The sequence below is a fragment of the Aspergillus niger genome (assembly GCF_000002855.4).
Source record: "Aspergillus niger supercontig An16".
In the NCBI taxonomy this organism is placed as follows: Eukaryota; Fungi; Ascomycota; class Eurotiomycetes; order Eurotiales; family Aspergillaceae; genus Aspergillus; species Aspergillus niger.
The window spans coordinates 2,003,412-2,029,711 of NT_166531.1; the positions used below are offsets into that span (position 1 = coordinate 2,003,412).

General features: G+C 52.9%; 11 protein-coding genes across 11 annotated transcripts; 6 read left to right on the top strand and 5 right to left on the bottom strand.

The window, feature by feature from the left end:
- Positions 1–13: 13 nt before the first annotated feature.
- On the top strand, positions 14–966 carry An16g08830 (uncharacterized protein; the record flags this gene model as incomplete). The annotated part of the gene is made up of 3 exons (XM_001398144.1): positions 14–113; positions 182–504; positions 577–966. 3 exons carry the CDS (start codon positions 14–16, stop codon positions 964–966), a joined length of 813 nt encoding a protein of 270 aa, XP_001398181.1.
- Positions 967–1,412: 446 nt separating this feature from the next.
- On the bottom strand, positions 1,413–3,986 carry An16g08840 (uncharacterized protein; the record flags this gene model as incomplete). Its single annotated transcript, XM_001398145.3, has 1 exon — positions 1,413–3,986. The coding sequence occupies one exon, from the start codon at positions 3,984–3,986 to the stop codon at positions 1,413–1,415; it is 2,574 nt and encodes an 857-aa protein (XP_001398182.1).
- Positions 3,987–4,281: 295 nt separating this feature from the next.
- On the top strand, positions 4,282–6,750 carry An16g08850 (uncharacterized protein; the record flags this gene model as incomplete). Its single annotated transcript, XM_059745361.1, has 8 exons — positions 4,282–4,395; positions 4,593–4,607; positions 4,666–4,739; positions 4,793–5,027; positions 5,082–5,221; positions 5,268–5,541; positions 5,592–5,713; positions 5,763–6,750. 8 exons carry the CDS (start codon positions 4,282–4,284, stop codon positions 6,748–6,750), a joined length of 1,962 nt encoding a protein of 653 aa, XP_059604928.1.
- A 1,550-nt stretch (positions 6,751–8,300) lies between these two features.
- Positions 8,301–11,124, top strand: An16g08860 (uncharacterized protein; the record flags this gene model as incomplete). Its single annotated transcript, XM_059745362.1, has 4 exons — positions 8,301–8,588; positions 8,649–8,863; positions 8,954–9,813; positions 9,845–11,124. 4 exons carry the CDS (start codon positions 8,301–8,303, stop codon positions 11,122–11,124), a joined length of 2,643 nt encoding a protein of 880 aa, XP_059604929.1.
- A 397-nt stretch (positions 11,125–11,521) lies between these two features.
- An16g08870 (uncharacterized protein) lies at positions 11,522–13,260 on the bottom strand (the record flags this gene model as incomplete). Its single annotated transcript, XM_001398148.1, has 3 exons — positions 11,522–12,565; positions 12,618–12,965; positions 13,036–13,260. The coding sequence occupies 3 exons, from the start codon at positions 13,258–13,260 to the stop codon at positions 11,522–11,524; spliced, it is 1,617 nt and encodes a 538-aa protein (XP_001398185.1).
- A 955-nt stretch (positions 13,261–14,215) lies between these two features.
- Positions 14,216–15,421, top strand: An16g08880 (uncharacterized protein; the record flags this gene model as incomplete). Its single annotated transcript, XM_001398149.1, has 2 exons — positions 14,216–14,365; positions 14,435–15,421. 2 exons carry the CDS (start codon positions 14,216–14,218, stop codon positions 15,419–15,421), a joined length of 1,137 nt encoding a protein of 378 aa, XP_001398186.1.
- Positions 15,422–15,886: 465 nt separating this feature from the next.
- An16g08890 (uncharacterized protein) lies at positions 15,887–16,648 on the bottom strand (the record flags this gene model as incomplete). Its single annotated transcript, XM_001398150.3, has 1 exon — positions 15,887–16,648. One exon carries the CDS (start codon positions 16,646–16,648, stop codon positions 15,887–15,889), a length of 762 nt encoding a protein of 253 aa, XP_001398187.1.
- A 784-nt stretch (positions 16,649–17,432) lies between these two features.
- An16g08900 (uncharacterized protein) lies at positions 17,433–18,322 on the top strand (the record flags this gene model as incomplete). The annotated part of the gene is made up of 4 exons (XM_059745363.1): positions 17,433–17,675; positions 17,715–17,853; positions 17,900–17,989; positions 18,138–18,322. 4 exons carry the CDS (start codon positions 17,433–17,435, stop codon positions 18,320–18,322), a joined length of 657 nt encoding a protein of 218 aa, XP_059604930.1.
- A 195-nt stretch (positions 18,323–18,517) lies between these two features.
- An16g08910 (uncharacterized protein) lies at positions 18,518–19,795 on the bottom strand (the record flags this gene model as incomplete). Its single annotated transcript, XM_001398152.3, has 1 exon — positions 18,518–19,795. One exon carries the CDS (start codon positions 19,793–19,795, stop codon positions 18,518–18,520), a length of 1,278 nt encoding a protein of 425 aa, XP_001398189.3.
- A 2,703-nt stretch (positions 19,796–22,498) lies between these two features.
- An16g08920 (uncharacterized protein) lies at positions 22,499–24,162 on the top strand (the record flags this gene model as incomplete). The annotated part of the gene is made up of 3 exons (XM_001398153.3): positions 22,499–23,835; positions 23,985–24,054; positions 24,145–24,162. The coding sequence occupies 3 exons, from the start codon at positions 22,499–22,501 to the stop codon at positions 24,160–24,162; spliced, it is 1,425 nt and encodes a 474-aa protein (XP_001398190.3).
- Positions 24,163–24,297: 135 nt separating this feature from the next.
- Positions 24,298–25,771, bottom strand: An16g08930 (hypothetical protein; the record flags this gene model as incomplete). Its single annotated transcript, XM_059745364.1, has 5 exons — positions 24,298–24,473; positions 24,545–24,736; positions 24,833–24,917; positions 25,114–25,231; positions 25,584–25,771. 5 exons carry the CDS (start codon positions 25,769–25,771, stop codon positions 24,298–24,300), a joined length of 759 nt encoding a protein of 252 aa, XP_059604931.1.
- Positions 25,772–26,300: the final 529 nt, after the last annotated feature.

The following is a 26,300-nucleotide window of genomic DNA, read 5'->3' on the forward strand; positions in this document are numbered from 1 at the left end:
TAACAAAACCAAAATGGTCAACTGGCTCACCCTCGCCGTTCCCTTCGCCTACCTCGGCGTCCTCCTCGGCTCCCTCGCAACCTTCTCCTCCCTCTACCGCAAGCGCAAAGCCCGTACGTCCTTTCCTTCTTCCTCCCCCCAAACCATCCCAACTAACCAAACCCTCCCCCCCAAAAAACAGGCAAGTCCCTCTCCCTGGAACCCTGGTTCCCGCCACACACGCAACGCGACATCTACTTCTCCCTCCTACACCTCGACCCCTCCGCTAGCAATGACAACAAAGGCACCGGCAAGAAACCGCCCTCCTCCGTGCCCGACAGTGTCCTGAAATCCGCTCTCCTGCGTCGCGCCATCGAAGACATTAAACGCGTCATGGCCCTGCGCACGCAGAAGGGCGCCCTCGCGATGCTCCTCCAGCGCGGTAGTGTCGGGGATGATCTGTGGCAGAGGTTTCTGCGTGCCGAGAAAGAAATGGAGGATGAGGTTAGGGATGTTGTTGCTGAGGTAAGAAAATCTATTTCCTTTCTGTTCTTGATGTATGATGTGGACGCTGTAATATGCTAACTTTTGCGATAGGCAAACGCCTACGTTCCCGGCTGGGGCCAAACAATCTTCCAATCCGCTAATGAAATGCTGAACAATGCTATTTTCCGTGAACGGATGGAGAAGCAGCAGGCTAAGTTGGAGGAGGAGAAGCAGTGGTGGGAGAAGAGGAAGGAGGGGTATATGAAGGAGTTGGATGTGGAGGCGGAGAAGAAGGAGGAGGTGGAGGCGGGTGAGAAGAAGGCTGCTGCTGCTCCAGCGGCCGCGTCGACGACTACTAGTGAGGAAGGATCTGGTGTTCCTACGCCTGCTACTAAGACGCCCGAGTCGTCTGGTGCGCCGCCTTCGGTGGCGGGGAGTGATGATGATGCGGTGTTGGTGGAGGCGGATGAGCAGAGTGCTGAGAAGAAGGGGAAGAAATAGATTTGACTTCATTTTGCTGGGTTTACGTTAAGTTATATGGGCTCGGTGTATTATGATCAATATATATCCTTCTCTATTTTCGTTGTTGATGATATTAGATTGAGTGGCTGTAGCTGTTGAGTACGGAGCCTGTGTATGTAGTGTGCAATTCAAGGTGGGATACTATTGTTACTACTGGTGTTGTATCCTGGTCAGTTCCAGACCATTGCATACTGAAGCTGGCAGTACATGGTTAAGAATAATACGACGGTTGGTAAATCCTACTGGTATTACCGACAAGTGAAAATAACGAGCTACTAGTTGAAGAGAGGACATCCAATTCTATCATCATGATATAATATATTACATGTATACCCCCAGAATCACCACTTTTTATATACACCCACACCAACGGACAAGAAGTAGAAAGATACAACCAAACGCCAACCATGCTCATAGACCCCCACCTATAACAACAAATCATCCCCCAACGACACCCCCAAATCCACCCCCGTCACCCCCATCTCCTCCGCCACCTTAGCAATCTCCTCCTCCACCGCACCATGACCCTCCCCTCCAGCCGCCCGCCGGCCCATCACCACGCGCAACAGCTCCGTCATAACCTCCAACTGATACTGCTCGCGCTCCTGCTGCTCGAGATCACTCAATTCCAGACCGCGGGCCGCGAGTGCCCCGAGCTTCCGATCACTGAGGATCTCCACGAGCCGGTTAACATGGCTGATATTCTCCTTGCTCTTTGGTGTGCTGGACAGCCGACGGAGTCGGCGCTTGGGCGTCTCGGCCGGCACACCTGCCAACCGGGCGACTTGTAGCACGATCAGACGGGCTGTGGTGTCGTCGGGGAAGAAGCCAAAGTACGCGCGCATGGTGCACAGGGCGACGAGAGTGCCGGGGAGGTCTTTAGAGAGACAGAAGCAGCGGATGATTTGGTCATAGAGTTCCTTGGAGAATTCGCCCCGGGTGGCGGTTTGTGCGCGCGCGGATAGCTTGGTGAACCAGCGGATCATGTCGGAGAAGAGGTGGCGCGCGGATGGGAAGTCGGTTACGTAGGCGGTTCGGCCGCGGTCGTATTGTAGCTTGCCGCAGTCCCAGAGGCAGGCGTACGTTTCGAGGTCGGGTTGGGTGATGGCGGACAGGGATTGGTATTTGGTCCAGAGGGAGCCGATGTCTTGTTTGCGAAGCTCGGCGTAGAGCAGGTGGTTCATGAAGTAGGAGTTCGGGTGGATGCGGCCGTCGCCGAGGCATTTGACGAGGTATTTGATCATGTCGTCGTCGCTGCGCCGCGTGTAGTGGAGGAGGAGGATGGAGAAGGTCTCGATGGTGGCGGCTGGCATGGGCCGTTTCATGAATTCGGGCAGTCGGACGCCCTCTGTGCTCTCCTGGTTCACGTCGAGTTGGGGAGCCTTCTCGGTGGTGGTGCGCGCCCAGACTTGGTCAATACGCTGCTGGACCATGGCCCATCCGAGGCGTTCGGCTTTCTCTCGCGAGGTGCTGCTGCCGTCGCGCAGCCAGGCGGCAATGACTCCGTTGAGGTGCTTTGCATCTGGCTTGACGCCACGTTCGTACATCAGCTCGATAACCATGGCGGCGGAGTCGACCTCGCCCATGCCGATTAGTTTCTTCATCCAGCTGGCGTAGAAGAAGCGATTCTGGAACTTCCGCGGCAGGACAGTCAGGGTAGAGAGCGAGACCTTGTTCACGTCTTGTTCGGAAATACTGGACGCTTGCAGGTTGCCTGCTAAGCCGACGGCGGCTTTGTAGAGAGAAGTTGAGTCGTGTCGGGGATCGCTGTTGGTGACCATCATATCTTTGAAAACGGCTATGGCAAGGCTCGGTCGGCCGGCTTTGAGCAAGCCAATGCTGACTTGATCGTAGTCGTCCATCGTCATCTTCCGGTCCAGGAATGCCTTGAGCTGCAGATACATCGCCCACGCCTTGACTTCCGCTTCCTTCCCGGACCGTTTGCCCCAGGCCGTGATGACAGGGATCAGAATGCGTGGTTGCCGTGACTTATCGTTGGCTAAGAAGGCCAGCGCAATATCTTGTGCTCGCTGAGGGTCGTCTTCAGCTGCGAACAGCCGGACGCCTAATTTCCAGTATGCTTCCAGGTCCTCTTTCCTTTGGCTGAGCTCGGCCTGGTATGCTTCCCATTTCTCCAATGCCACTTGAGTATCCCCGCATTCATGAAGTGTTTCAATGTACGAAAGAATACGAGGCGTGGAAAGGGTGAGGCCAGCTGATAGCGAGTCTTCAGCCAGGGTGCATACCCGTGCGGTTTCCTGGGGTTTGGCGGACTTCTTCGAGGCCAGAGTATCCCATAGGAGAGTCAGCGTCTCCTCCGACAAGGACTCCACGAATCCCGGGACGACCTGTTTGCATCGCCGATACCACCTCCACAATTCCTGTTCCCAGCGCAGGCTAGAGTCGCCACTCGCGATCCGTCGAAGGCAATTGTTCAACTTGTCGGCATATGGCTGCAGGTTTGAGTCCTCCAATTCCACTTCGTAAGGGCGGCGCACAACCAGTGTACGTGAATCGTCCTCCTCGTCAGACTGCCAGTTCTCCTCTTCCTTGACCAGGCTTTCAAATTCGTTCTTCAAGAGACCGTCGAGCTCCTTCTCGTAGAGATCCTTAAGGCTGACATCGACCGTCCCGGCCGCCTCGTCCTCCTCATATTTCCGGAGTGCTTCGAGTGCAATAGCCCTGTCCTCCTCGGGTAGTTCTCGAATGAACTGGCTGTTGGGGCCGAACGGGCCTTCCTTCAGCTCTTCTAGCTCTTGGGTCAGGCGGGCGAGTTCCTTCTCGGCGTCTTCCTGCTCGGCGCGCCCCTCTGCTTCTGGGTCGACCTTCCGCCTTATCTTGCTCTTACGAGTATCCTGCTCGTAGAAGTTGATCTTGTCTTTGGGACCGCCATAGTGTATGGAGCGTGGCGCTACAGCGGCGAATGCTCGCGGGAAGAACGGGCTTCCGCGGGCCACATGCTGATACCAACGAGCTCCTCGGACAGCCTGGCGGAGCATCAAGTATGAGCGATTTAAATCATGGAACAAGGGTGTATATAGATGCAAAATAACACCGACCGACAGCTGGAAAAGAGCACAAGAGCGAGGATTGCAGGAGGTTGACGGAAAATAAGAATGGATAGCAGCTCCGCGGCGGAAAACCATTTCACCCCAATCGGGACTAGCGCCACCGCGAGCTCGATCGCCGCAAAGAAAGTCACTCCATGAAATAATTCATCCCATTCCTCTTTCTTGCCCACGAGCTGTTCCTCTCGATAAGCTCCATTGCTCCTTGCGCTAGACGCTGCTCATCATGGACCTCGAACCGTTAGAGGTGGAGGCGGCTAATGCGCCCAAAGATGGCACCAACAACCAGGTACCGCTCCCTCCAGGCCGTTGTCGCGAACCCGTACTAAAGGACCCAAGGGTGTGTATATCTACACGCCCGCCGATCAACGAAGCAAATCCTCAGGGGAGCGTCCTTCAAAGCGGCGCAAGGTAGCTCCGAAGAAGGAAGAAGAAGAGTCGAAAGCACATCCCTTCGTGCCGCTCCTTAACGGCGAGGAGGACGAGCAGTCCGTCGAAGCGCGATATAAAACATACCAGCAACTATGGTCGACCCAGGAAGCGAAGATTCAGGTCAGTGATTTATCCTTGGAAGCGATTTCCGGTGGTACAAGTCTAATATTTGGGGTAGGAAATTCTAGGTGATGTCGACTCCGAGGTCCTTTCCAGTGTTTCGTCCTTTGTCCGCTCGACTTCCCCTCAGACGTAAGCGCGAACATTCGTTCCCAATAATTGACCGCATGCCCTGACGATTGCAGATACGATGGCTGTATTCCGGCGGCGTTAGTAACCGTTGGCTCCAATGTCTCGTCGCTGGCTCGTCTGCTGGCCAGACTCAACGACCAATTCATCACGGCCGGAGACGGTGGAGCTATTGTGCTGGAATCCGGTGATGCGCCAAACCTCAAAACGACCCTCAAGAACATCATCCGATTTGCTATTACGAACACGGAAGGGAACAATGGCTATCAGTCATTCCTCACAGATCGAGAGGTGGTTATGCTCCGTCCAGCGACAATACATGACATGCGCTAAGTACCAATACAGGGCCCTAGACTCCTCGGCTACGATCTGGACTTATTAGGCGACTATGTGAAGCGGAAGGGCATCAAGAAGCTGGTTCTTGCCTTTCGAGATAGTGAAGCTTTCGATCCAGGCATTCTTACGGACCTCTTGTCTTTACTAAGGTGTGTCCGTCCCTGCATTTGTGTGGTACTCTGGCTAATTGTCCAGCTCCTGGCTTGATCGGATACCATTTACCCTCCTGTTCGGCATCTCAACTTCTGTGGAACTTTTCGAAGGGAGACTGCCGCGGTCAACTGTCGCCTTGCTACGGGGTAGATATTTCGAAATACATGAAGCGAGCAACTGCGTTGACCGCATCTATGGGAGGTTACAAGCGGAGCAGGATGGGAAGATCTGGCTGGGCAGGAACATCACGAATGTTCTGTTCGAGAAATCCAATGATTCCTTTCAGACTCCGGAGGCTTTCAGTCGAACGGTCAAAGTACGTTTACATTTCGAACGTGTGTCAACCCATTTGACTTACAACAGTAGTACGCATACATGTCACATTTCTTCGCAAACCCGTTGGCGGTGCTCCTTGCAGACGAGACGGTTCCGAGCATGCGACGGGGACTCGTGTGCGAAGCGCTCCGAAATCTCCCTTCTTTCCGATTGTAAGACAGCTTCCCTTCATTAAGATTGGTGATACTAAACTAGTAACAGTTATTGCGAGGAATTGCTTGAACAAGGCTCGGCCAAGCAAGTGCGTGACTTGCTTGAAAACGACGAGGTTCTCTTCCAGCAATGTCTACAACACCTGAAAGACGGACAGCAGAAGATGCGCGACATCTTCCAATGCGTCAAACTGACGCATCTGCTTCTGAAGAAACTCAATCTCGTCAAGAAGACTAGCATATCGGAACTCTCAATCCGTGCCCTATCTGGAGAACTTCAAGACTCGCAATTGGTGGACGACATCCTCCAATCTGCAAAGACACTAGACTCCACCATCCTCTCGGAAGTATTCGATATCCTGCTGAGTACATTAGCAGACCTCCCCGAGCTACAACAGATCCAGACCGACTTCAACGCATTAATACAATCATATCAAGGCACCGAACCCCTTCGCACCGCCCATGACAAGCGCCATTCCGTCGTCGCCACAACCGTCGTCCAGCAGCGGGTGAAACTCAGCAAAGGCAAAGCCAAGCTGCCCCAAGAGCACATTGAGTACACCCAAATTATAGACCGCTTCCACGCCCTGCTCGAAGCATACTTTGGGCAAACTCTTGAGAGCCCGCAAGATCTCGTCCTTCATGAAATCTTTCTCTTTGACATGAGGAACCCCCTAAAAGAGATCTTCTCGCCGCGGCCACGCTTTGCAGTGGAACGGGCCTTGTCTAATCCGTTCGACTATCTCATCTCAGACTCCCCAGAGAAATCCGAGGCTACGGCTAGGGTGTCCGCGAATCAGCCTGCTACGTCTATTCTGTATCAGCTGTATCTGGAGTCCGGGTCCTTGGTCAACGTTTACGACCTCTGGCAGGCGTTCTACGCGGTGTTTGAAAGCGACAAAGGTGATTCCTGCGACGAACGGACTACCATGGCCCTGTTTTACCGCGCTTTGTCGGAGCTCAAGGCCCTGGGTATGGTGAAGAGTAGTCGCAAGAAGGCAGACCATGTTGCGAAGAGCGCATGGATGGGCTTGTAGATTTATATTTGTAAATTAAGCTATAGTACTTGTCATCATCACATATGGCGACTTTCATACTTAAACCAAGGGTATCTTAAAGAACATGCAAAGAAATTATCATCGCTAATCGATCCCTCATCCATGTAGCCCCATTGTACATCATTCGGAAACGGGCAACTGTATAATGTCATCATTTCCCAATGGACGTCCTCCGTCGCTCAACACCATAGCTTCCCGCCTGCGACGTCTAACGGCTTGTTCCTCAGCGGTGCGAAGACGCCGCCCTGGCACTCGTCTAGATCCGGCCGTATCCTCCCCATCCACCATCCACACGTCGCTATCGTAGTCATCCTGATCATTCTCTTCCATCATGCTGCCCATCAACCCGTACTTGCGCAGCTGCTTAGCTCCCTCAGGATGGGAAGACAAGGTACCGAAGATAGCACTCATCACAGTATCGTCCATCCACCATGTCTTCATCAGCAGCACCACGTCCTGTCGCCGGGAGGGCTCCGATAGGGCGCACGGGAACGGGTAATTGACTAGCCAGCGGCTCACGATGCCGGCTTCTAATGCGGCGGGTACATTCTCTTGCAGAATGATATTCAGAATACTGAGTGCCTTTTTCTCACCAGGAGGTCTTGTCTTTGGCAGGATGGGGGATATTGTAGTTGTTGTTTCTTCGAGGTGTTCGTCGGTCAAGATGCACAGACAGTCAATGAGTGCGTTGTAGGTGGCGGGGTCTTTCAATCGATTGCAGACGGAGGTTCGTGAGACTGCACGGAGATATTAGCATACTGTGATCTCATAGCAAGGCAACCTAGGATAGGTGATGCATACGAGCGCGGTTAGACACAAGGAAATGCATGGCAGTCAGTGCCTTGCCCCGCCGTTGTTTGTTCCTGGTTGCAAGGCCTCTGAGAAGCAGGTCCCGTGTTTCACCCTTTGTAGATCGTTCAGCAATGATGCGCAAAGCCCTGTAATTCTATATTAGCTAGTCGCTATTGAGAACATCCGAGGCCGGTCATACGCTGCGCGGAGATCATAGCTGGTACTATCGGAGAGCTTCAGCAAGGTGTCCAAGTTCAATGCTGTACTGATAAATTAGCCAGCGTATACATTACTCAGGAGCACATCGACAGACCATCCTCCGTCCCCTCACTGATCATCTTATCCTCCTTCTCAACATGCTTGATTTCGGTCAATTCGCGCACTCGGCGGAGGTCCGTGACAATCCCGCGCACGGCGAAGAACAGCGAGACGCCTGGACACGGTTAGTCCTTGCTTCATGACACTCATTCCAGGATAAGCCAACATACCTAGACACACCCACACGACACGATCGCTCATATGAGACCCCATGGTTCAACTCGACAACTCCAGCAGCCGATGAGATAATAGTTGCAAGTCCAGCAGCGGAGTAAAAGCGGGGAGTCACGCGGCATCCCCAATAATGCCGGCAGAACCTGACCCACCGAGGCGGTGAGCCCGCTTTTTTCTTCGGCCAAAAAATTCAGTGGAGATCCAAAGCATCGCTTCTGCTATTTGTCGTCGTTCAACACGCAGCCATGCCGCCTTCGCAGCTTAAACAGCTCAAGGCTTCCCTCCGCGAGGGTGGAGTCTTGGGGCCCCAGCAGTCCAAGAAGCAAAAGCGTCAGAATGCGAAGACTGGTGTGTCCGCGCAAAATCGCATGAAGCGGGAATCCGCTCTGCAGGCGATTCGCGATCGTTTCAACCCGTTCGAGATCAAGGCCACTTCGCGCCCCAAGTTCGATGTGACCACGCGCGATGTCGGACCTAAGTCGAAACATGGCCATGCGAGGCCCGGTGTGACCAAGTCTCTTGGTGAAGAAAAGGTGAGCTAGGTTGGACATTCTTCGACACGGGGTGTCACTGACAAGGTACTTCCTCTACAGAGACGCCATACGCTTTTGCGCGAAATGGACCGCAAGAACAAAGTTGGTGGAATCCTCGATCGCCGGTTCGGTGAGGATGATCCGACAATGACGCCGGAAGAAAGGGCTGCCGAGCGATTCGCCCGTGAGAGTCAGAAGAAACTGCGCAAGGAGTCGATGTTCAACTTGGAGGACGACGAGGAAGAGTTCCAGCTCACACATCAAGGCCAGTCTCTGTCATTTGGAGAGGGAATGCTCGGAGATGACTTCCGCGAAGGCGATTTGGACATGGACGAAGAATCGGATTCGGAACTGCCTCGCAAGAGGAAGCGAGAGTTTGCCGACGATGAGGAGGCTCTAGATGACGATATCGTATTTGACGATGAGGAAGGGGAAGAGCAGCCAGAGCGCAAGAAGTCGAAGCACGAAGTCATGAAAGAAGTCATCGCCAAGTCCAAGTTCTACAAAGCCGAACGACAGAAAGCTAAGGAAGACGATGACGATCTTCGAGAGGAGCTCGACAAAGGTCTTCCCGATCTCTTCGACATGTTGAGAGGCGTGAAGCCTCCCCCGAAACCGGAGCCTCCAAAGGACGATTTCGCCTCAATGGACCCCGCTCGTGCAGCACTGCTGGCCGGAAAGTCACAGAACGAGACCGAGCAGGAGTATGACCAACGCTTGAAGCAGTTGACCTTCGATAAGAGGTCTCAACCGACGGACCGTACGAAGACGGCAGAGGAGAAGGCGGCGGAAGAGGCCGAGCGGCTGAAGAAGCTGGAAGAAGAGCGTGTTCGACGAATGCGCGGTGAGGAGCCAAGCGAGGACGAAGAGGAGGAGGATGAAGAGGAAAGTGACGAGGAAGGCAGTGAGGACGACGACGAGGAGTCGTTACCGGACGATGCCAAAGCGTTCGGTTTGCAGCAGCCCACGGCCGAGACGAGCACTCGTCCCGAACTGGGTGTCGAAGATGAGGACGATTTCATTATCGACGATGACCTTGTGGAAACGAGGTCTAATGCCAGTCTCTCCTTCGATGAAAGCGACCTGGAGATGGAATCCGCGGAGGAGTCCGACGAGGAGCCTGAAGACGACCAGGAGGACGAGTTGATCAATGGCTTCACGCTCCCTGAGAGCAAGTCCGGCGATACCTCGACAGCTCCCAACAGCACCGAAGAGCCAACTGACGGTCTGGCATACACATACCCCTGCCCTGGCAGCCATGACGAGTTCCTGGAGATCATCAAGGACCGTGTCTATGCAGGACCTCCCCGTCGTCGTCCAGAGGATTCGTGCCCTGCACCATCCCCGTCTTCACCCCGACAACAAGATGAAGCTCGGCCGTTTCGCGGGCATCCTCGTCGAGCACGTTGCATACATGGCCGATCTACCGGAACATCCTCCCTTTGCCATTGTGGAAAACATCCTCCGTCACATCCACTCCCTGGCGAAGACTCACCCCGACACCGTCTGCCAGGCATATCGCGCCCATCTCCGCCAGATTGCCACGGAGCGTCCGCTCAATCTCCGTGCTGGTGACCTCGTCATCCTCACCGGCATTGCCACCACCTTCCCAACCTCCGACCACTTCCACGCTATCGCAACCCCGGCACACCTCTGCATCTCGCGCTACCTGGGCCAGGGCGTCGTCAACTCCCTCGCCGACGCGTCCGCCGGCACTTACGCAGCCAGCTTACTCCTGCAATACCAGTTCATCTCCAAGCGCTACATGCCGGAATTCATCAACTACACCCTCAACATGCTGTGCCACCTCAGCCCGAAAGAGCCCAGCGAGAGTCTCGGGTCCTTCCCCCTCCGGAGCCCGCAAACCTCTCTGCGTCTGAACCTCTCTTCTTCCAAGACTACCATCTCCCCCCGCAAGCTTCGCTTCTGGGACACGACCGACCAAACCCACTCCAACCCCGAAGAGCTCAAACTATCCCTGCTCACCACCCTCGTCACCCTCCTCGGCACCGCCTCCGACCTCTGGACCAGCAAATCCGCCTACACCGAAATCTTCACTCCAGTCCAGAACGTCCTTAACCACCTCCGCAGCAGCCTCAAGGGCAACAAGAAACTCATCTCCTCTCAAGTGCGGGACACCATTCAATCCACCCTGGACAAGGTTACCACCCAACTCTCTCAAGCCAAACTCACCCGTCGACCCCTCCTCCTGCACAACCACCGGCCCTTGGCCATCAAAACCGCCATCCCCAAGTTCGAAGAGACCTTCAACCCGGACAAGCACTACGACCCGGACCGCGAGCGCGCCGAAAGCAACCGTCTCAAGGCGGAATACAAGCGCGAGCGCAAGGGAGCGATGCGCGAGCTCCGCAAGGACGCCAACTTCATTGCGCGCGAGAAGCTCCGCGAGAAGAAGGAGCGCGATGCCGAGTACGAGCGCAAGTACAAGCGGCTTGTGGCGGAGGTGCAGAACGAGGAGGGTCGCGAGGCGAATGCTTACGAAAGGGAGAAGAGAATGCGGCAGGGCAAGCGGTGATGATGATGATATCCCTCATTCATCGTTCGTTTACTGCTCTATGTGGAGCAGTAGTGCTTCTCACTTGTTTTGCCTTCTTTTCTCTTTCTTTTGTTGCATTATGTTTCATCACCTGGGTTCATGTCGACGTATCTGCTCGGTCTAGCTGTGTGTGCCGGACCCGTCTTTTGGTAATTCTGATGAGAAGCAGGTTGATATAGATGTATATATTCGGTTATAGTTACTTGGTTTGATCATTGGGAATGATGATCGTGGAATGGCAGCCAAAAAAGAATGTTTTGATTTATACAAGACCATCTTTCTCCATATATTCAATTCACGTACCATCACTCTATAGCTTACAATATTATACTATCTATATATATACCTTACCACCGAACAAAGATAATAAGTGCAATCACTGCGACAAGTCCGGCCCAACACTACTCCAATATTCGCACCTTTCCCTCTGCGCCTCCGACACCGTCTCCATCCTCGTCTCATTCGTGCGGACAAATATCCGCCGATAATCCTCCCCATGTCCATCACTCCACGTCTTCCACTCCGGACTCCCCGGATACCTCAGCGGATTCGGATCAAACACTCTAATGAAACTCGTCCAGTAGCCCTGCATCACCGGCACAATTGGCGCATTCTCAGTGAGATACGACGCCGGCGGTGTGCCACTCACATACTGCGGGCCCCAAATGGCATTTTCTTCCACAGTATGACTGACACCTCTGCCTGAGGCTTCCGCGGCGGGGTCCTGCACAGCATAATGATAGTTCCAGCTGTTGACACCGGCACTAGCAAACACAGAGGACATGTAGATCCCCGGACAGATATATCTGATTTCACCGTACGCGGTGCTAGCGGGACGCCAGTAGGGGGAGGAATTGGGGAACTCGCGAGTTTGGTTTTCTTTGAGATACCAGTCGTTCAGCTTGGTTAGGTGGGTGAAGTTGATGTTGGGGAATTGGTCTTGGATGAAGGTGTCGGCTTCGCCGACGGTGGAGGTCGTTTTGGGGACGAAGATTGTTCCTTCGTTGGTGTCGTCGCCGAAGATTACGGGGACTTTGATGAATTTGCCTTGCTGGAAAAGCCGGTATGTGTAGTCTGGGATGAGGGAGCCGTCGACGACGGGACCGTACAGGTAGAGAGGTGCTTGTTGGGCGGTGGGTAAGGGTGTGTTGATGTTGATGCGCTGCAGTTCTGTGGTGTTTAGTCGGCGTAAGCAGGCGAGGGTGTCTGAATCGCTTGCGCAGCCGGCGCGGATGACCAGGTTGTTATAGGCGAATTGGCTTTGATTGACGGTCAACATAGGAGCAAAGCTTTGGGACTCTGCGGCGGCAGCGTGGAATAGTTCGTCGTCTCTGCCACCGTGGGCTGAAAGATGGAGAGTGATAGACGCTGCGCCTGCGCTGTCGCCGCCGATAACAACGTGACTGGGATCGCCTCCAAACTGCGGCTGCAATTAGCGGTGATTTGCTGTGGGTTGGTGAGTGTCCGCATACCTTGCTGATATGCTCTTGCACCCACTTCAGGACCTTGATTTGGTCCTTCAGGCCATTGTTCACGCTTCCTCCCTCCAGCACCTCGGATCCAGAGAGGAACCCGTACGGACCGACCCTGTAGTTGAAGGTGACCACCACCATGGACATATTGGCCGCTTCGATCAATCCTGTTCCATTGTAGTTGGGGCTGGAGTTGGCATTGAAGCCGCCTCCTTGAATCCAAACGAAAACGGGCAGCCTCGTAGTAGCTTCCACCGAGCTGGGAGCGTATACATCGAGGAAGAGACAATCCTCGGACGTGCCTGCGGGAGTGGGATATTGGCTGGTGGGAACACACCGGGGACCATGCTGTGCCCTGGGTATTAGCAAAGCACAGACTCGCAATATATCTTTTTATTTATTGTAGAAAAAACCATACCTTGAATGCTTCTTGAACGCCATCTACCGTGTCAGGATCCTGTGGCGCAGAGAACCGCAGAGACCCGGTAGGTGCAGCCGCGTAGCGTATCCCCAGCCACTGACTGATACCATTGGGCAGAGATTTGCCTTTATATCTTGTGTAGCCAAGGTCCACCGTAGGGTTCTGAGAAGATACTACTAGACCAAAGAGAAAGAAGAACGGTGCCAGATGAAAGAAAATCATATTGTGTTGTGCAACGAGCCTCGGGGCCACGAATGCTTTAACCGATTGTGAGAACTGTAACGCGAAAGATCATGCTCTCATCAATAAAAGGACACCCCAGACGTTATAAAGCACTTTCAGTGGCCCGGCAGGAATACATCTCGCGGAATCGGCTCCAGGGTCTGAACAATAGGGTCGCAGATGTGGAGAAAACATTGCAAGGCAAGGCGTCCTCCTTCCGCATGCGGTGATTCGACATGGCGAAATGACAAGAATCCTGCCAACACCACGGATCCTATTGTATGGGAGGTGTGCTGGCCACCCAGATGAGCAAGGCTAGCCAACCAACTCTGGGCATAAGAACTTGGAACCCGCCCCCACGTTCCGAGCCACAGTCGAAGGGAGAAACACTCTGTGGGGGCTAGTATCAGCGGCACTGATGCCGCAAGTGAGAAGGGGTCAAGCCTAATCGGCAGCTAGGCTGTGCAGATGACGTGAATCGGCAGAGAGCTGGTGCCATTGCGCTGTTAAGGGTATGGATACCAAGGATTGGCAGTTGTCTCCGCTGGCCGATCCTCATCGGGGCTTGCTCCATTCCTGGTCAATGGACATGACGGGCCAACTGAAGGATCGAAACTAAGGAACCTTGACTGGGCTGAGCAGGACCCTGAAATTAATGAGATTCTTCGAGTGAGATGAGTTGGACTCAAATCGGATGGAAATGAAAGAGAAAGGAGAGTTGAGGAAGTAAATCCGGAGGGGAAAATCCGCGCCTCCGCATGTGACGAAATCCCCGCAAATCCTCATGTTTTTTTCCCGTCGCGTTCATCTTTTCCAACAATGTCCATCTGACTCAAAGTAACAACCCAATCCGAGCTGCATTCGACTCCCTATAATCTACTATAATATATTCCTCGCCAATATCCATAGTCCCGGCTCTACTTCTGCCTCCGACGCACGCTCAGGCCCGTTCGCCATGGCACCTCCGCTTCCCCCTCACTCCGAGTCCCCCGCACGCGGGCGTCCCGATGAAGACGACGAAGAGGAGGACTACATGTCCATGATCATCGAAGAGCCCCAGCAGAAGGAAACCTTTGCGCAAAAGAAGAAGCGCCAGCAACGTGAGGTAGGCTTTTCAGGCAAATATCCGTTCAGATTCAGCTTCAGCTCCACCTAACCTTTCTCTTAATCGCAGGCCGAAGCGCGAGCCAAAGTCCCTTCCAAAGCCGAACGCGCCGCTCAAGAAGCTGCCCGTCGCGATGCCGCCTTATCAACCAGCACGCTCGACCCTTCCAACAAAGGGTTTCAAATGATGGCCAAGCTGGGATTCAAGCCGGGCCAAGTACTCGGAAAACCTACCGCGCCATCACAAGATAGTGAGAAGGACACCAAGGATCCCCAAGATCGAATTCGGTCTGAGCCCCTTAATCTCATCTTCAAGGAAGACCGAGGAGGAATCGGTCTCGACTCGGAGCGAAAACGGAAGTTCCTCGAAGAAGCTGCGGAAGTAACCAAGAAGGTCAAGCAAGAAGAGGGCGATTACCGCGACCGCGTCCGGTTGGAGCGCGAGACACGACGGCTCGAGGCCCAATTCTATGCGGGGCAGAAGGTGGCTGAGCGCTTAGATGCGGAGGCCGAGGGGGAAGGGGAGATAGAGCCACCACCAACTGAGACCAACGGAGAAGAGAAAGAGGAGCAAGAATCGCATGCGATACCGGATGTGGAAGGCGAAGAGCCACAGACAGATACCTCCACATCAACTACAAAGAAAGCTAAGAGGCCCGTCAAACCAACATCTCAGATCAACATTCTCTACCGGGGGTTGGTGCGCGAGCGGCAAGAAAAGGAGCGCGCCGTGCAGACACGCCACATGTTGCAGACATCGCTGCCGTCATCGTTCTTCCCGAACCCTCGATTGCCGGGCTATGAAGACTCGACGCTCGACCCTGAGGACCATGAGGCGCTGGGAGGCCGCCGAGAGATGTCCTCCATTCTTGAACAGGAGCTAGAAGAAGAGGATCCAGAACTGGAGGAATTCAACGCGCTGGAGCCAGGCGAACGACTGGGCCGGCTGGTTCAATATTTGCGGGAAAAACACCACTACTGCTTCTGGTGCAAGTATCGCTACGAGACCGCCGAGATGGAAGGATGTCCCGGCGTGACGGAGGAGGATCATGACTAACGACTTGCCTACTATAGTTATGGAGATCGGCATGCTATGAAACCACCCATGTGAGCGTATGTAAAACAATCCTATCTAAATCGTTGGATGTGAAGAATTAGACTAGCTATAATTATCATATCATGCAGGACATTTGCCTAACATTACATGTGGTACATCGGCCCAATCGCCAGGATCGGGATTGCATATATAGTTGAGGAAAGAAAAGCCGCATGATAAGAGATAGGCGATGAATGGAACATCGCCAGCAGTTGGTGAGAAAGAAATTTCAGTGGTATCAGTCAAAGCGCCATGAGCCATCAAACGTACACCGGCGACGACTGCTGCAGTGCACGAAGCAGCCACCGGGATTCAGAAATTTGCAACAGAAGAGTGGCAGGATGAAAAGAAACAGCACCGTTTCCATGCTGAAATGAAAAGGGTGAACGCGGAAGAAGAAAGATCAAGAAGCCAGATGGATTGATCTCAGGCCTTGGCCGTAGGAATGGAATCCATTAACTGCGCCAACGACCGACGTGGGATCGTCTGCAAGGTCTGGAAACAGCCGGTGCAGATTCGCAAGCAGCAAAAGACACAACGGTATCGAACATCACGATCGAACTTCTGGCAGGTCATGCAGGGAACAGCATGCCAGACATTGTTGGCGGGGGGCATGGACCGATGGTCCTGGTAGCAGGCAAAGTGCAATTTGTTCAGCGGCGCCGCGACAGGCTCGATATCAGGAGGCGTCCATGGGCCATTGTTTTCTTCACTGGACACGGGTTCCATAGGCGCGCCAGTATCGTCCAATTCCGGCTCCGGTTCTGGAATAAAGTCTTCCAATGGCTCTTCGGCATCCGGACGTTGGATGATAGGTTCGGGAACCTCCTTCCTTGCCGGAGGGCTTTGCACCGGCTCTGAAGTAGCAGGAGGACGATAGGCCTGATAAGCGCGAGGAGGGGGAGCGTAGTTAGCTGCTGGTGGAGCAGGCTGTGGGAGGGTATCTTGATGATGAACAGGGGCGTTGAATGTTGATGATGGTGGCTGCACGGCGGCAGGCAGCGGAGCAGGAGCCGAATAATCAGGTACAGAGTCGGTTCGAGGTGGGATTACCGTCGTCGCGGGTGCCTGCACGGGCTCTGGCTCCTTGTCTGGCAGAGAATCAGAGGACTTCTGCTTGAAGCCTTTGCGAGCAAAAGATGGAACTCGCAGGCCGCGGGGCCGGTTTTCTTTGTCAAGGATGGCCATGTCTCTTGGTCGAACGCAATGGTCTTGTGGTGGTGGTAGCAGCAACACCGCGGGAGAGCACGGTTAATTATCCGCGCAAGTGAATCTGGCGGGGTAACTTTCCTACAAGGAAGGAAAGAGCAATAGTAGGAAAGAATGAAAGGAGAAAAAGAGAGAAGGAGATTAAGAGGGAAAGAGTGCGAAGCCTGGTAACCCTAGAGAGCGCTGTGAAAAGGGTAAAGAAAAAAAACTAGAGGGAAAATGAAAAGAAAAAATCAAGTCCAACCTGAACAGGCGCTAAAACAAGACATTCAAGGAAAAAAAAAGGTCCATTAGGAAGTAGTTAGTGTCAACAAATAACTAATCATCAGGGGGAACCGAAAAAGTGGATATGTGAAAAGATAAATCCGGCTTGTCCTCGATCCAGGAACGCGCAACAGGAAATCCGAGCTGAACCATGGATGAGCTCCACCCGTGGATAATGACGATAATGCATCATGAATGAATGAGCGTCATCGAGAGAAAAGTGGGGTGGGGGTGAAAGCAGCTGAGAGAAGAGAAAAAAAAATAAAATAAAAGAGAGACAGGAGAGAGAGATGGATAGATCGCACCTGGGTGGATGCCTTCTGATCGACTTCAAAACTTAAAACAAGGGCCCTGTGAAATGAAAGGTCAATCGCCAAGCGAGCTGAACTACTGAAGGTTGAGCATGATTCGGGATGAATACTAGTGGTCGATAGCGTCCGTTCGGCATCGTGTTGTGGTCTTTTCGTGAACCTCCGGGCATCCCGTCTCGTTTAGCCCCATGAAAGATGCATATGTGTATCTCGGAGTGACTTTGTTCATGCTGTCACGCCGGGGATTGGCTGTGCAAGGCGACTTCGCAGCAGCAGACTCAAGAGAAGCCGATGACTGGGACTGGAAAGGCAGCCGGCAAACCCGCGAGGGAAGATCGGCGATGACGAGAGAAGTGGAGGATGCGCTGGAGGGCCCGATGGACCCTGTTGAGGCGCTAATCCATTCGACAGGCCAGGATTTCGAGGAAGAAGTCCTTTGCCCACTTATCTGAACTCCCCGCCTCCCATAGAAAAGTAGTGGTAAAAATCGTAGTCGTCGTGGTGAAATACATATGCGGAAAATTCGAGTGATTCAGCGTGGACAACGCTTGGTATGTTCCTCATCCTCCCGTGATCACACCAGAACGAATGGATACAATGAAATGGAAGGTCAATAGTTGAGAGGATGCCTCCTGGTCGGCTCATTTCCTGCCAGGGTCGGTGGAGCCCGTCGCGTGGCTGAAACGAGATCGCACGTCCGATCCCGCCGATGATCCCTCTCCGTCCGAAGGGTCACTGGCTATGGGTAGATAGATATCTATCGCCTACAGAAGAATAATAGAAAAAGGATGACAAAGTATAGGATAACCAACACAAAGAGGGACAGATTCGGTCAAATCATCCCCGCAGTAATTTCCAACAGTGAGTTAGTAGATCGATCTATCCCATTCCAGCTACCAATCACCATCGCAATCTGGTGCCCCGAAAAAACAACATGCTCAAGCAGCGAATGATTGATAGATTGAATGACATCCACATCCGCCAGTTCAACTCCCGCACGCTCGCATACATAGGAAAGACAAAGGCGCATCATCCCACTCACTCACGCGCATGGGCCCTCAACACAGAAGAAAAATGAAAAACCCAGAGAATGGTGGCTCAGACGAAATCTATGCAACTGTATGTATATAAGGAAAGATACCATATGCGTCCCAGTGTCATCACAACCAATGAAGAAAAAGGAAAACGGTTAAAGGAGCGTATCATCATCATCAGGCCCTCCAACAGTGACAGATTCACTAGTCATGGTCTTGGATACGTAGCGCTGGCAGCTTCAGGACGTCGCTTCCGTATCATGTGTGGTACCTGTAATTTCGACGGATTGGGTCTCCAGCTCTTTCGGTATCAAATTGTCGCGCTGCTCCTCCATCGGTACCTTGGCCTCAGTGGTAGTCGCGGGTTCAGCAACCGATGCCTCTGCCACCGGCTGAACGGACTGCGAGGCTGACCCCTCCACATTCGGCTTGGACGAGGTCTCTTCAACATGCTCGGGTGCCTCGTCGCCCTTCTCTTCATCTCCAATCACGGCTGCCAGACTGCGGAAATTGTAAAGGGGCTCTGCAAAGGAGCCTGCTCCCTCCGCGGAGCCCGCATGATCTTCCGACATCGATTCGACCAGCGAGGAGAACGATGACGATGCACTAGAAACATGCCGAAGATGCGAAGGCCTCGTGACATCTTTGGACGACGATTGGACAATCGTTGGAGGTGACATACTCGGCGCTTGATCGGCCGGGCTTGCCGATGCCGCCGCGGGCTGCACTTCCTCGGCCGCAGTACTGGGTTCAGCGGCAGAGCCACCAGCTGGTACAGAACGGTCTACCTCCTTACCCTTGCCGGCCGATACAACCTCCTCAGCCGCAATGGAAGAGGAACTGCTCGTGACCCTACCTAGCCGCGCATCCGGAAGCACATCCAAGGCGGAGCTGCTCGCATTGTTACTGGTGAGCTCGGTTTTGCGCGCAACCTTTTCTGCCTTCTTGGCTTCCTTCTCCTTTTTCTTTGCCTCTTTCTTGGCCTCTTTCTCCTCTCTCTTGCGCCGCTCTTCCTCGCTCGCTAGACTGAGTCGGATCGCCTCCATCATCATCATTTCTTCCAGATCATCTATGCGATTCCGCCTCGAGCTCTGACGAGGTGGGGCAATGTTACCGGACCCTTCTTCCGCCGAGTCGGCTTCGTGGCCAGCTGCGCGCCTATCCGTGAGGAATGCCAGCGCCTGCAGCGCCGGGGATCCGGTGCGCGCGCTAGAGTTCTGAGCTTCTGGCGCGCCGTTTCTCCGCATGACGCTTCTTCTTCCCAGACCAATCCGGGAATCATTTCCAGCGCCGTTAGAGTGCATCAAGTAAGCCGCAGTATGAAGGGCAGTCGCTGCTGCCGACCGCCGCGCAGCATGAGCTCGGGCATTTGCAAGCTTTTGAGCCCAGTCGGGACGAATCCTATCGGTAGTAATCACGGTTGGATCGTTTGCCGATAACGAGGTCGCGCGTCGACGGCCGGTGGTGGGGGTGTTCCCAGAGGATAGAGAGGATGTGGAAGACAGTGGAGAGGCCATATTGGGGCGTGAGCTCGGATCAGAAGCGTACGCTAGCCCTCTCCGGAACGGCGGGGGCGCATATGTCACCCCAAACTCCGGCTGGACACAAAATGGACATGCCGAGGGTTCTGACACTAGCTGGCAGTCTTGGCTTTCGGCTTGTTCACCACCCTCAGCTGGAGCAGAATCTGGGTTAGCGTCTCCATGCTCCGGCGGATGAGGGTCGGGGCGTTTGATCTGAACGAAACATTCGGAGCATATAGGCTGGTCGCAACACCTCGTCCGATTGAGATACGGAGGATAGTACAGAAAACAAATGGGACATTCCGCCGCGTCTTTATATAGGTAAGCTTCAATGGGTTGTCCGTTCACAAACGGGTCACGGGGTAACTGCATTTCACGTGAAGCCGCATCAGACTGAACTCCATGCTTCGGCGTGGTTAGCGACGCAAGTGTCTTGGCTCGCGCTCTGAACAGTGGTGAGCTCGATGTGCCGGACGCGATAGGAGATGTTGGGGAGGGGAGGGAATGTGCGGGCGTGGATGACTGGGAAGCGTCGGAGCCGTATGATTGTGATCTTGACGTAATGGGGACCATCAAATATTGCACTGCGGCTGAATCCGAAACCTCCTTTGCGTCTTCCGCGGCCTTGGGAGGGTTCTTATACTCCAGTTCAGGGGGAATCTCGTCGGGAGGGGGAATGGGAAGGCCACGCGCCGCAGCCATAAGCTGGTGCTCTGTCCACGAGTCCGAAAAGTCATTCAGTCCTCTCCAAAACGGCGCAAGTCGTCGTTCGATCTATAAGGAAATAGTCAGCATCGGCTCCGGGCTCTCCAAGGCCAGAATTGGCAGCAAAGCAAACTCACCATTAGCTGCCGGACCACAGCCTTGTTGAAGTCCTCTGGACCTGTATAGACACCTTGGGTCACCAGATAACCACCATCCACATGTTCTTCCTTCATACTACGCTCCCGCTCCTTGAGCCGAGCTACCCGCTCTTTCTCTAGCCGGCGAGCCTCTCGTTCCTGTCTTGTTTCTCGTCGATGTTCGAGCGACGCCAGATCTCGCTCTGAACTTCCGCCTATTCCGAGCAGGGACAGGTCGGGCCGGCTACCCCGGTTCGACCTGGAACCATCACCATGGTGGCGGTCACCGTATGGGCCATGGTGATGGCTGCGGCGACTGGATGAAGCAAGCGGCCGGCTCTCTTTCGCCTGAGAATTGCCCATCTCGAACGAGAATGGGAACCGACGTGTATGTCGACAATAGTAGGGTTGAGTGACTGGATTATGACGGGTTAGGATCGATGGTGAGATTGGCAAGAGGCGGTCCGGATAAGAAAGCGGAGAAGGGAGCGAAGTTCCCGTCCGGTAATGAGAGGAGAGAAGTGACTAAGTAGCGATGTTGAAGAACGCCCCGAAACAGAGGAAGAAAGAAAATGAGGATCCAAAATAAGTGAAGGGAAGGAAATGTGGAGCACACTTCAGAGGACCCTCAGTTGGTAGGGCGGGGAGGGGATGGGAAAAAAAGAGATGATGCTAAGGAATCCGAGTGGCCATGTGAGCGACTGAGGTCGAAGCTGGAAGCGGCGATGAGATCAGACGTGCGGGCTTTAGTTAGCCGCGGGAAGACTGGTATGGGGCCGGATCAGGGGGGGGTGGGTGTGTTGAAGGAGGAGGAGTAATGTAGGGGGAAGGGATCTTCGTAGCAAGACTACTTTTAGATATTGGGGAAGAGTGGCGAGTGAGAATCCTAGTACTTAAGTAGTTAAGCGATGAAGAGGAAGAAGAAAATAAGTTTCAAAGGGGGAAAAGGGAATAAGGGAAAAGAGCAGGAAGATCAATGGCAGTTACTGATCGTTTTACGGGGATTACACAAGTAACAGCTGGTAACTAAAAAGCAGGCCGGGTCGGGTCTGGTCCCGTACGAAAGATTACCTGGTCGTTTCTCTCCGGATCCACTATTCACCCGCCAAATCCTGCTCCGGCTGAGTATCGGCCCGACTGTTACATTGTAATGGAGGCTGAAATCCATTTATTGCTGTTGCAACTTGCATCTCGTTCCAGTGGATACATCGAGTCTTACATCAATCATTCCGCCATTTGTTGCTGAGCTATTCCTACCAGATTTTTCTTTTCTACACCCGTACTTCCTTGTCACCATGGTAGATAGAATGAAACTTATACCAACTTCGATCAATGCTTTTGGGATGTCACAGAAACCTGTGGCTGAGGATGGCATGCCTGCGCCACATCTCCATAACCCGGTCTTGGCGGCCCGGAAAATCCCTCGGCCAATAACTGATCCTATCATTAATTTTTCGGTCTTGGAATATCTATTGCAACAGGGTCTGCTTGATGCTTCGTTGGAAGCCCATTGTGACCATTCACAAGAACTTTCTGTCTTATTCTACTCAAGTTTGTTTCTCACCGAGTATCAAAGACACTTGTTAGGCTGAATGCGCTTGTGACTGCACCTTTTTCCCTCCGACTTCTTAGCCGTCACCTGCACTGCTACCGTACTCAGGTATCTATCTAACTATCTATTGGGCAAATGACGACCACACCGTCCGATACGAAGCGCCTGCATATCACCCCATTCACCCCAGACCTCCTACCGGCAGTGCTCCCCGCATCGATCAAAGCCCTAGCTACGGAAATCTCCTTCCATTGCATTCCAACCTTCCCCGAAAATAATTACGGCTACGTGACCCTGCCAACCATGGAAGCCGACAAAATAAAAAAGAAGCTCAACGGTTCCATTCTCAAGGGCAAGAAGTTCAAGGTCGATACCGCTCGCCCGAAGAAAAGGTCAAGGGATGAAGACGAAGTCGACACTGCTCCCCAAAAATCATCATCCGAGAGGAAGTCCTCGAAGAAATCCAAGAAGCTGAAAGCGGGCGAGGAAGTTCTGGATGGCTATGAGCTCCCGACGGATCGCCAAGTAAAGAGGGGCTGGACCGAGTCGGCAGATTCGAAGCAGGAAAGGCGCAAGGAAGAGAAAAAGAAGAAGAAAAGTAAAGACGAAAAGTCCGCAAAGTCGCAGGCCAAATCCAAGTACACCGAAAAGGCCGAATGTCTATTCCGCACAAAACTACCACCCAATAAGACCTCCGCCGACGAGGCCACAGAGACAAAGGCCAAGAAGAAGAGCAAGAAATCCGCGCAGGAAACGGTTGTTCACGAGTTCTCCAAGACCGTTACGCATCCGAGTTTCCTACGTTCTGGGGATGAGCAATCAGCCCCCACAGTTGGATTTGAAGAGGGTAAAGGCTGGGTAGATGAGGCAGGGAATGTGAAAGAGACGGCCAGCGATCGGATAAGAAGTGATAAGTATAGGCCAGGACAGGTACCCGGAGCCAAGGAGAAGCGAAAGGCCGCAAAGATTGTGAAGGATGAAGTTGCCTCTCCCAAGAAGGCCACAAGTCAAAAGACAAAGGCTGTCGAGGAAGTCAAGTCTGATGAGGAGTCGGAAGACTGGACCTCGTCTAGTGGAGAGTTTTCTTCCGATGAAGATTCTACAGATTCTGAAAGCGATCAGGAGTCGACTGATTCATCGGCTGAGTCGAATGATTCATCCAGCAGCGACGATGATACATCGGTTCGGTCAAAAAAGCGCGAGCAAGAGAAAGTAGCTTCCGAATCAAAACCCGCCGTGGATCAAACTGCTTCAGCCGTGGATGATAACCCACCGCCCCCACAAACTGTCCACCCACTGGAAGCGCTTTTCAAGAGACCCCCGCCGGGTGCCCCTGAGGCGAAGCCTGAGACAGAGGGGCATGCGCCGTTCAGCTTCTTTGCGCAAGATGATATAGAATCGGAAGAAGAGGTTGAAGATAAGCCGACCGAACCGCATACGCCGTTCACCAAGAGAGATCTACAAGACCGAGGATTAAGAAGCGCTGCCCCGACCCCCGACACGGCTTTGATAGGTCGGGGAATTAACTGGAAGACCACGGGACGGCCTGATCCTATGGACATAGATGATGAGACGCACCTGAATACTCCAGTTCCCAAACCCGCACCTGGGCCGAAGGAAGACTCGGAATTTACCAAATGGTTCTGGGAGAATCGGGGTGATAACAATCGCGCTTGGAAGAGGAGACGACGTGAGGCTGCTAAGGAGCAAAGGCAGAGAGAAAATCGCAGCAAGGGGATGAAAGGAAAGTCTTAGAAGATGCTGCTTACTGCATGATTTTCGCAATTAGCTTTGATAGATTTTGCATAATTGGCATGCTTGCCCAGGCAAGCATCATGTTCAACTTCGTCACACGACTTGTAGGTCCGATTTCGAGTGTAGGCTGCATGCTACGGGAGAAAATCACAGGAGTGATAATAGACCATCCTCACAATGAATGATTAATATAGTTTATCGTTGGTTCATGATCCTTCGGTGTCCTCAATAGGAGGAACTGTAGATCACGTGGTACCAAGAATCCGGGGATGGATCGGAAGTCTGGCCTTTCCGCCTTCAGGCGCCAATAAACCATCGTTTCCGCGGCCGCAACGAAGTCCGACACGTCAACTCTTGATCCCTGGGGATAAGATAACCATCCCTTTCACAGCGAATTCGCCAGCCATGCTACTACGGCATAGCGCCTCTAGGGTGCTATTTCTTTTCTCTGCCTTTTTGCTCTGGACTTCATTTGTGGTGGCTTCCTGTAAGTCTTCCCCGGTCGTCTGGTGTCCGATGCTGGCTCCGCTTTTACTGTCAAAAATAGAGAGGCTAATAGTCAAACGCAGCCCCCGCGTCATTCTGCAAGTGCACCTGCTTCTCCAACAGTACGATCATCCCTCTCGATCCCGACTCTTCCGAATCGACGTCGGCCTTGAACGGTGTCTCCCACTTCCTCCGTCGCAGCGATGATGCAGCAATCTTGGATACGAGAGCGAAGAATTATCGCTCTTTGAACTGCAATGATTGTAACCGGAAGTTCTGCTTGGACTATGATTTGCCCACCTGTCATGGCGCCAAAGAAGATGATGTCTTCACAACCTGTTTCCGTATGAGCCAATTCACCCTCGAGTCACTTGCCATTGTTCGTGCTATGCTAACATGACGTCTGTGCCTCAGAGAGAGACTCCCGGAAAGACCAAGCCATTGTATTCATGTTTATCATTGCTACTGGCAGTCTGCTTGCCTGGGCGATCTTTAAGCCTTGGGTAGAGAAGTGGCTCGAGGTATCTTATTCATCAGGTCCACGGCTTTCTTTTACGGAAGCGCTGACTCGTTCTAAAGGCTGCGAGAGAGCGGCGATTATATATCCCAGTGTCCGAAAATGCTGGTCGTTAGGGACACATGTCATAGCCAGATCATACACTATCATAGTCCGGTACCTTTTCACCCGGAGACCCAGTCCAGTCGCTCGAGGCCATCGAAGCAGGCCATCTGCGGCACCAAGGGTCAAATGAATCGACGTTACGGATGGCCGTCAGGATCGGAGCGCGACTCACGCTTGACATATGCTACCTAATGCATGCTTTGACATAACAGCACGTGAGCATAACAGCCCAAATCTGCCTCCTCATAAAGGCAATCATTTCTTGGTGGGCCTTACCTTGGCAAAATGTACAGATCGGCCAGTGCCTTCTCAGTTCAAGCAATATTCTGCAACCTGTTATCTGAAGGGTTGCTAGTTGTCTGATTGTAAATACAAGAAGTATAGATTCAAGACCTACACATTTCGGTCTATGTCTTTCATTACCATAGGATCCGTTATCCTTAATGTATCGAACCAATTGATGGCTAGAATACGTTGCGGAGATATAAAGAAAAATACTATGGTCATCCTGGCTTTAAACTGAACCTTCCAAGAACAATGACAACATCCTGGCAGTAGATCCAGACAAAGCAGAACGGTCCACGGTCTAGACCGAGCAATCGATGACACAATTGCATATATTGCATATCACTCCACACAAGATCACGGACTGTGGCTGGTCTGTCCGAGGTCTTTATTGTCTTGTTCCAGGCAACATAACCGAATTCAGTCATGTAATAATGAGTGAGTAGCAGCTTCCGGATAGCGGAGGGTGATCTAAAATCTGGCAGAAGCCGAATGGTTGACCCAACTGTATTTGGCACCTGCAGTGTGTAAAGAAGGTTATCAACTTATCGAGCTCGAGGAGGAAGATGGGGTGTGATTGGCGTATTGCTGCTTGTCGGGGTTGCGGGGCGCCCCGGGATGAAGTGGCCCAGCAGTGGATTCGCAGTCGGTTAGTGTTTTTTTAGTCACACTCACTAACTACGTTAACTATCTAACTAGTCAATTACTCTAGATACTAGTAGTAACTACAATAGTATCTACACGGGTTGCAGAGAAATGTGCTATAACTGTAGTAATTCAAGGGCATTATTCCTGTAATCGCTTTCGATACTTGATTAATCGATGATGCCCACATACCATCTGTCTGATAAAGGCTAAAGGCTAAAGGCATGCTCGCCACCTGCAAGCTTGTCTGTCCTCGGAAGCCCGGAAACCCAGGCCCTACAAAGGAATGTAACACCGACCATCCCCCATTTA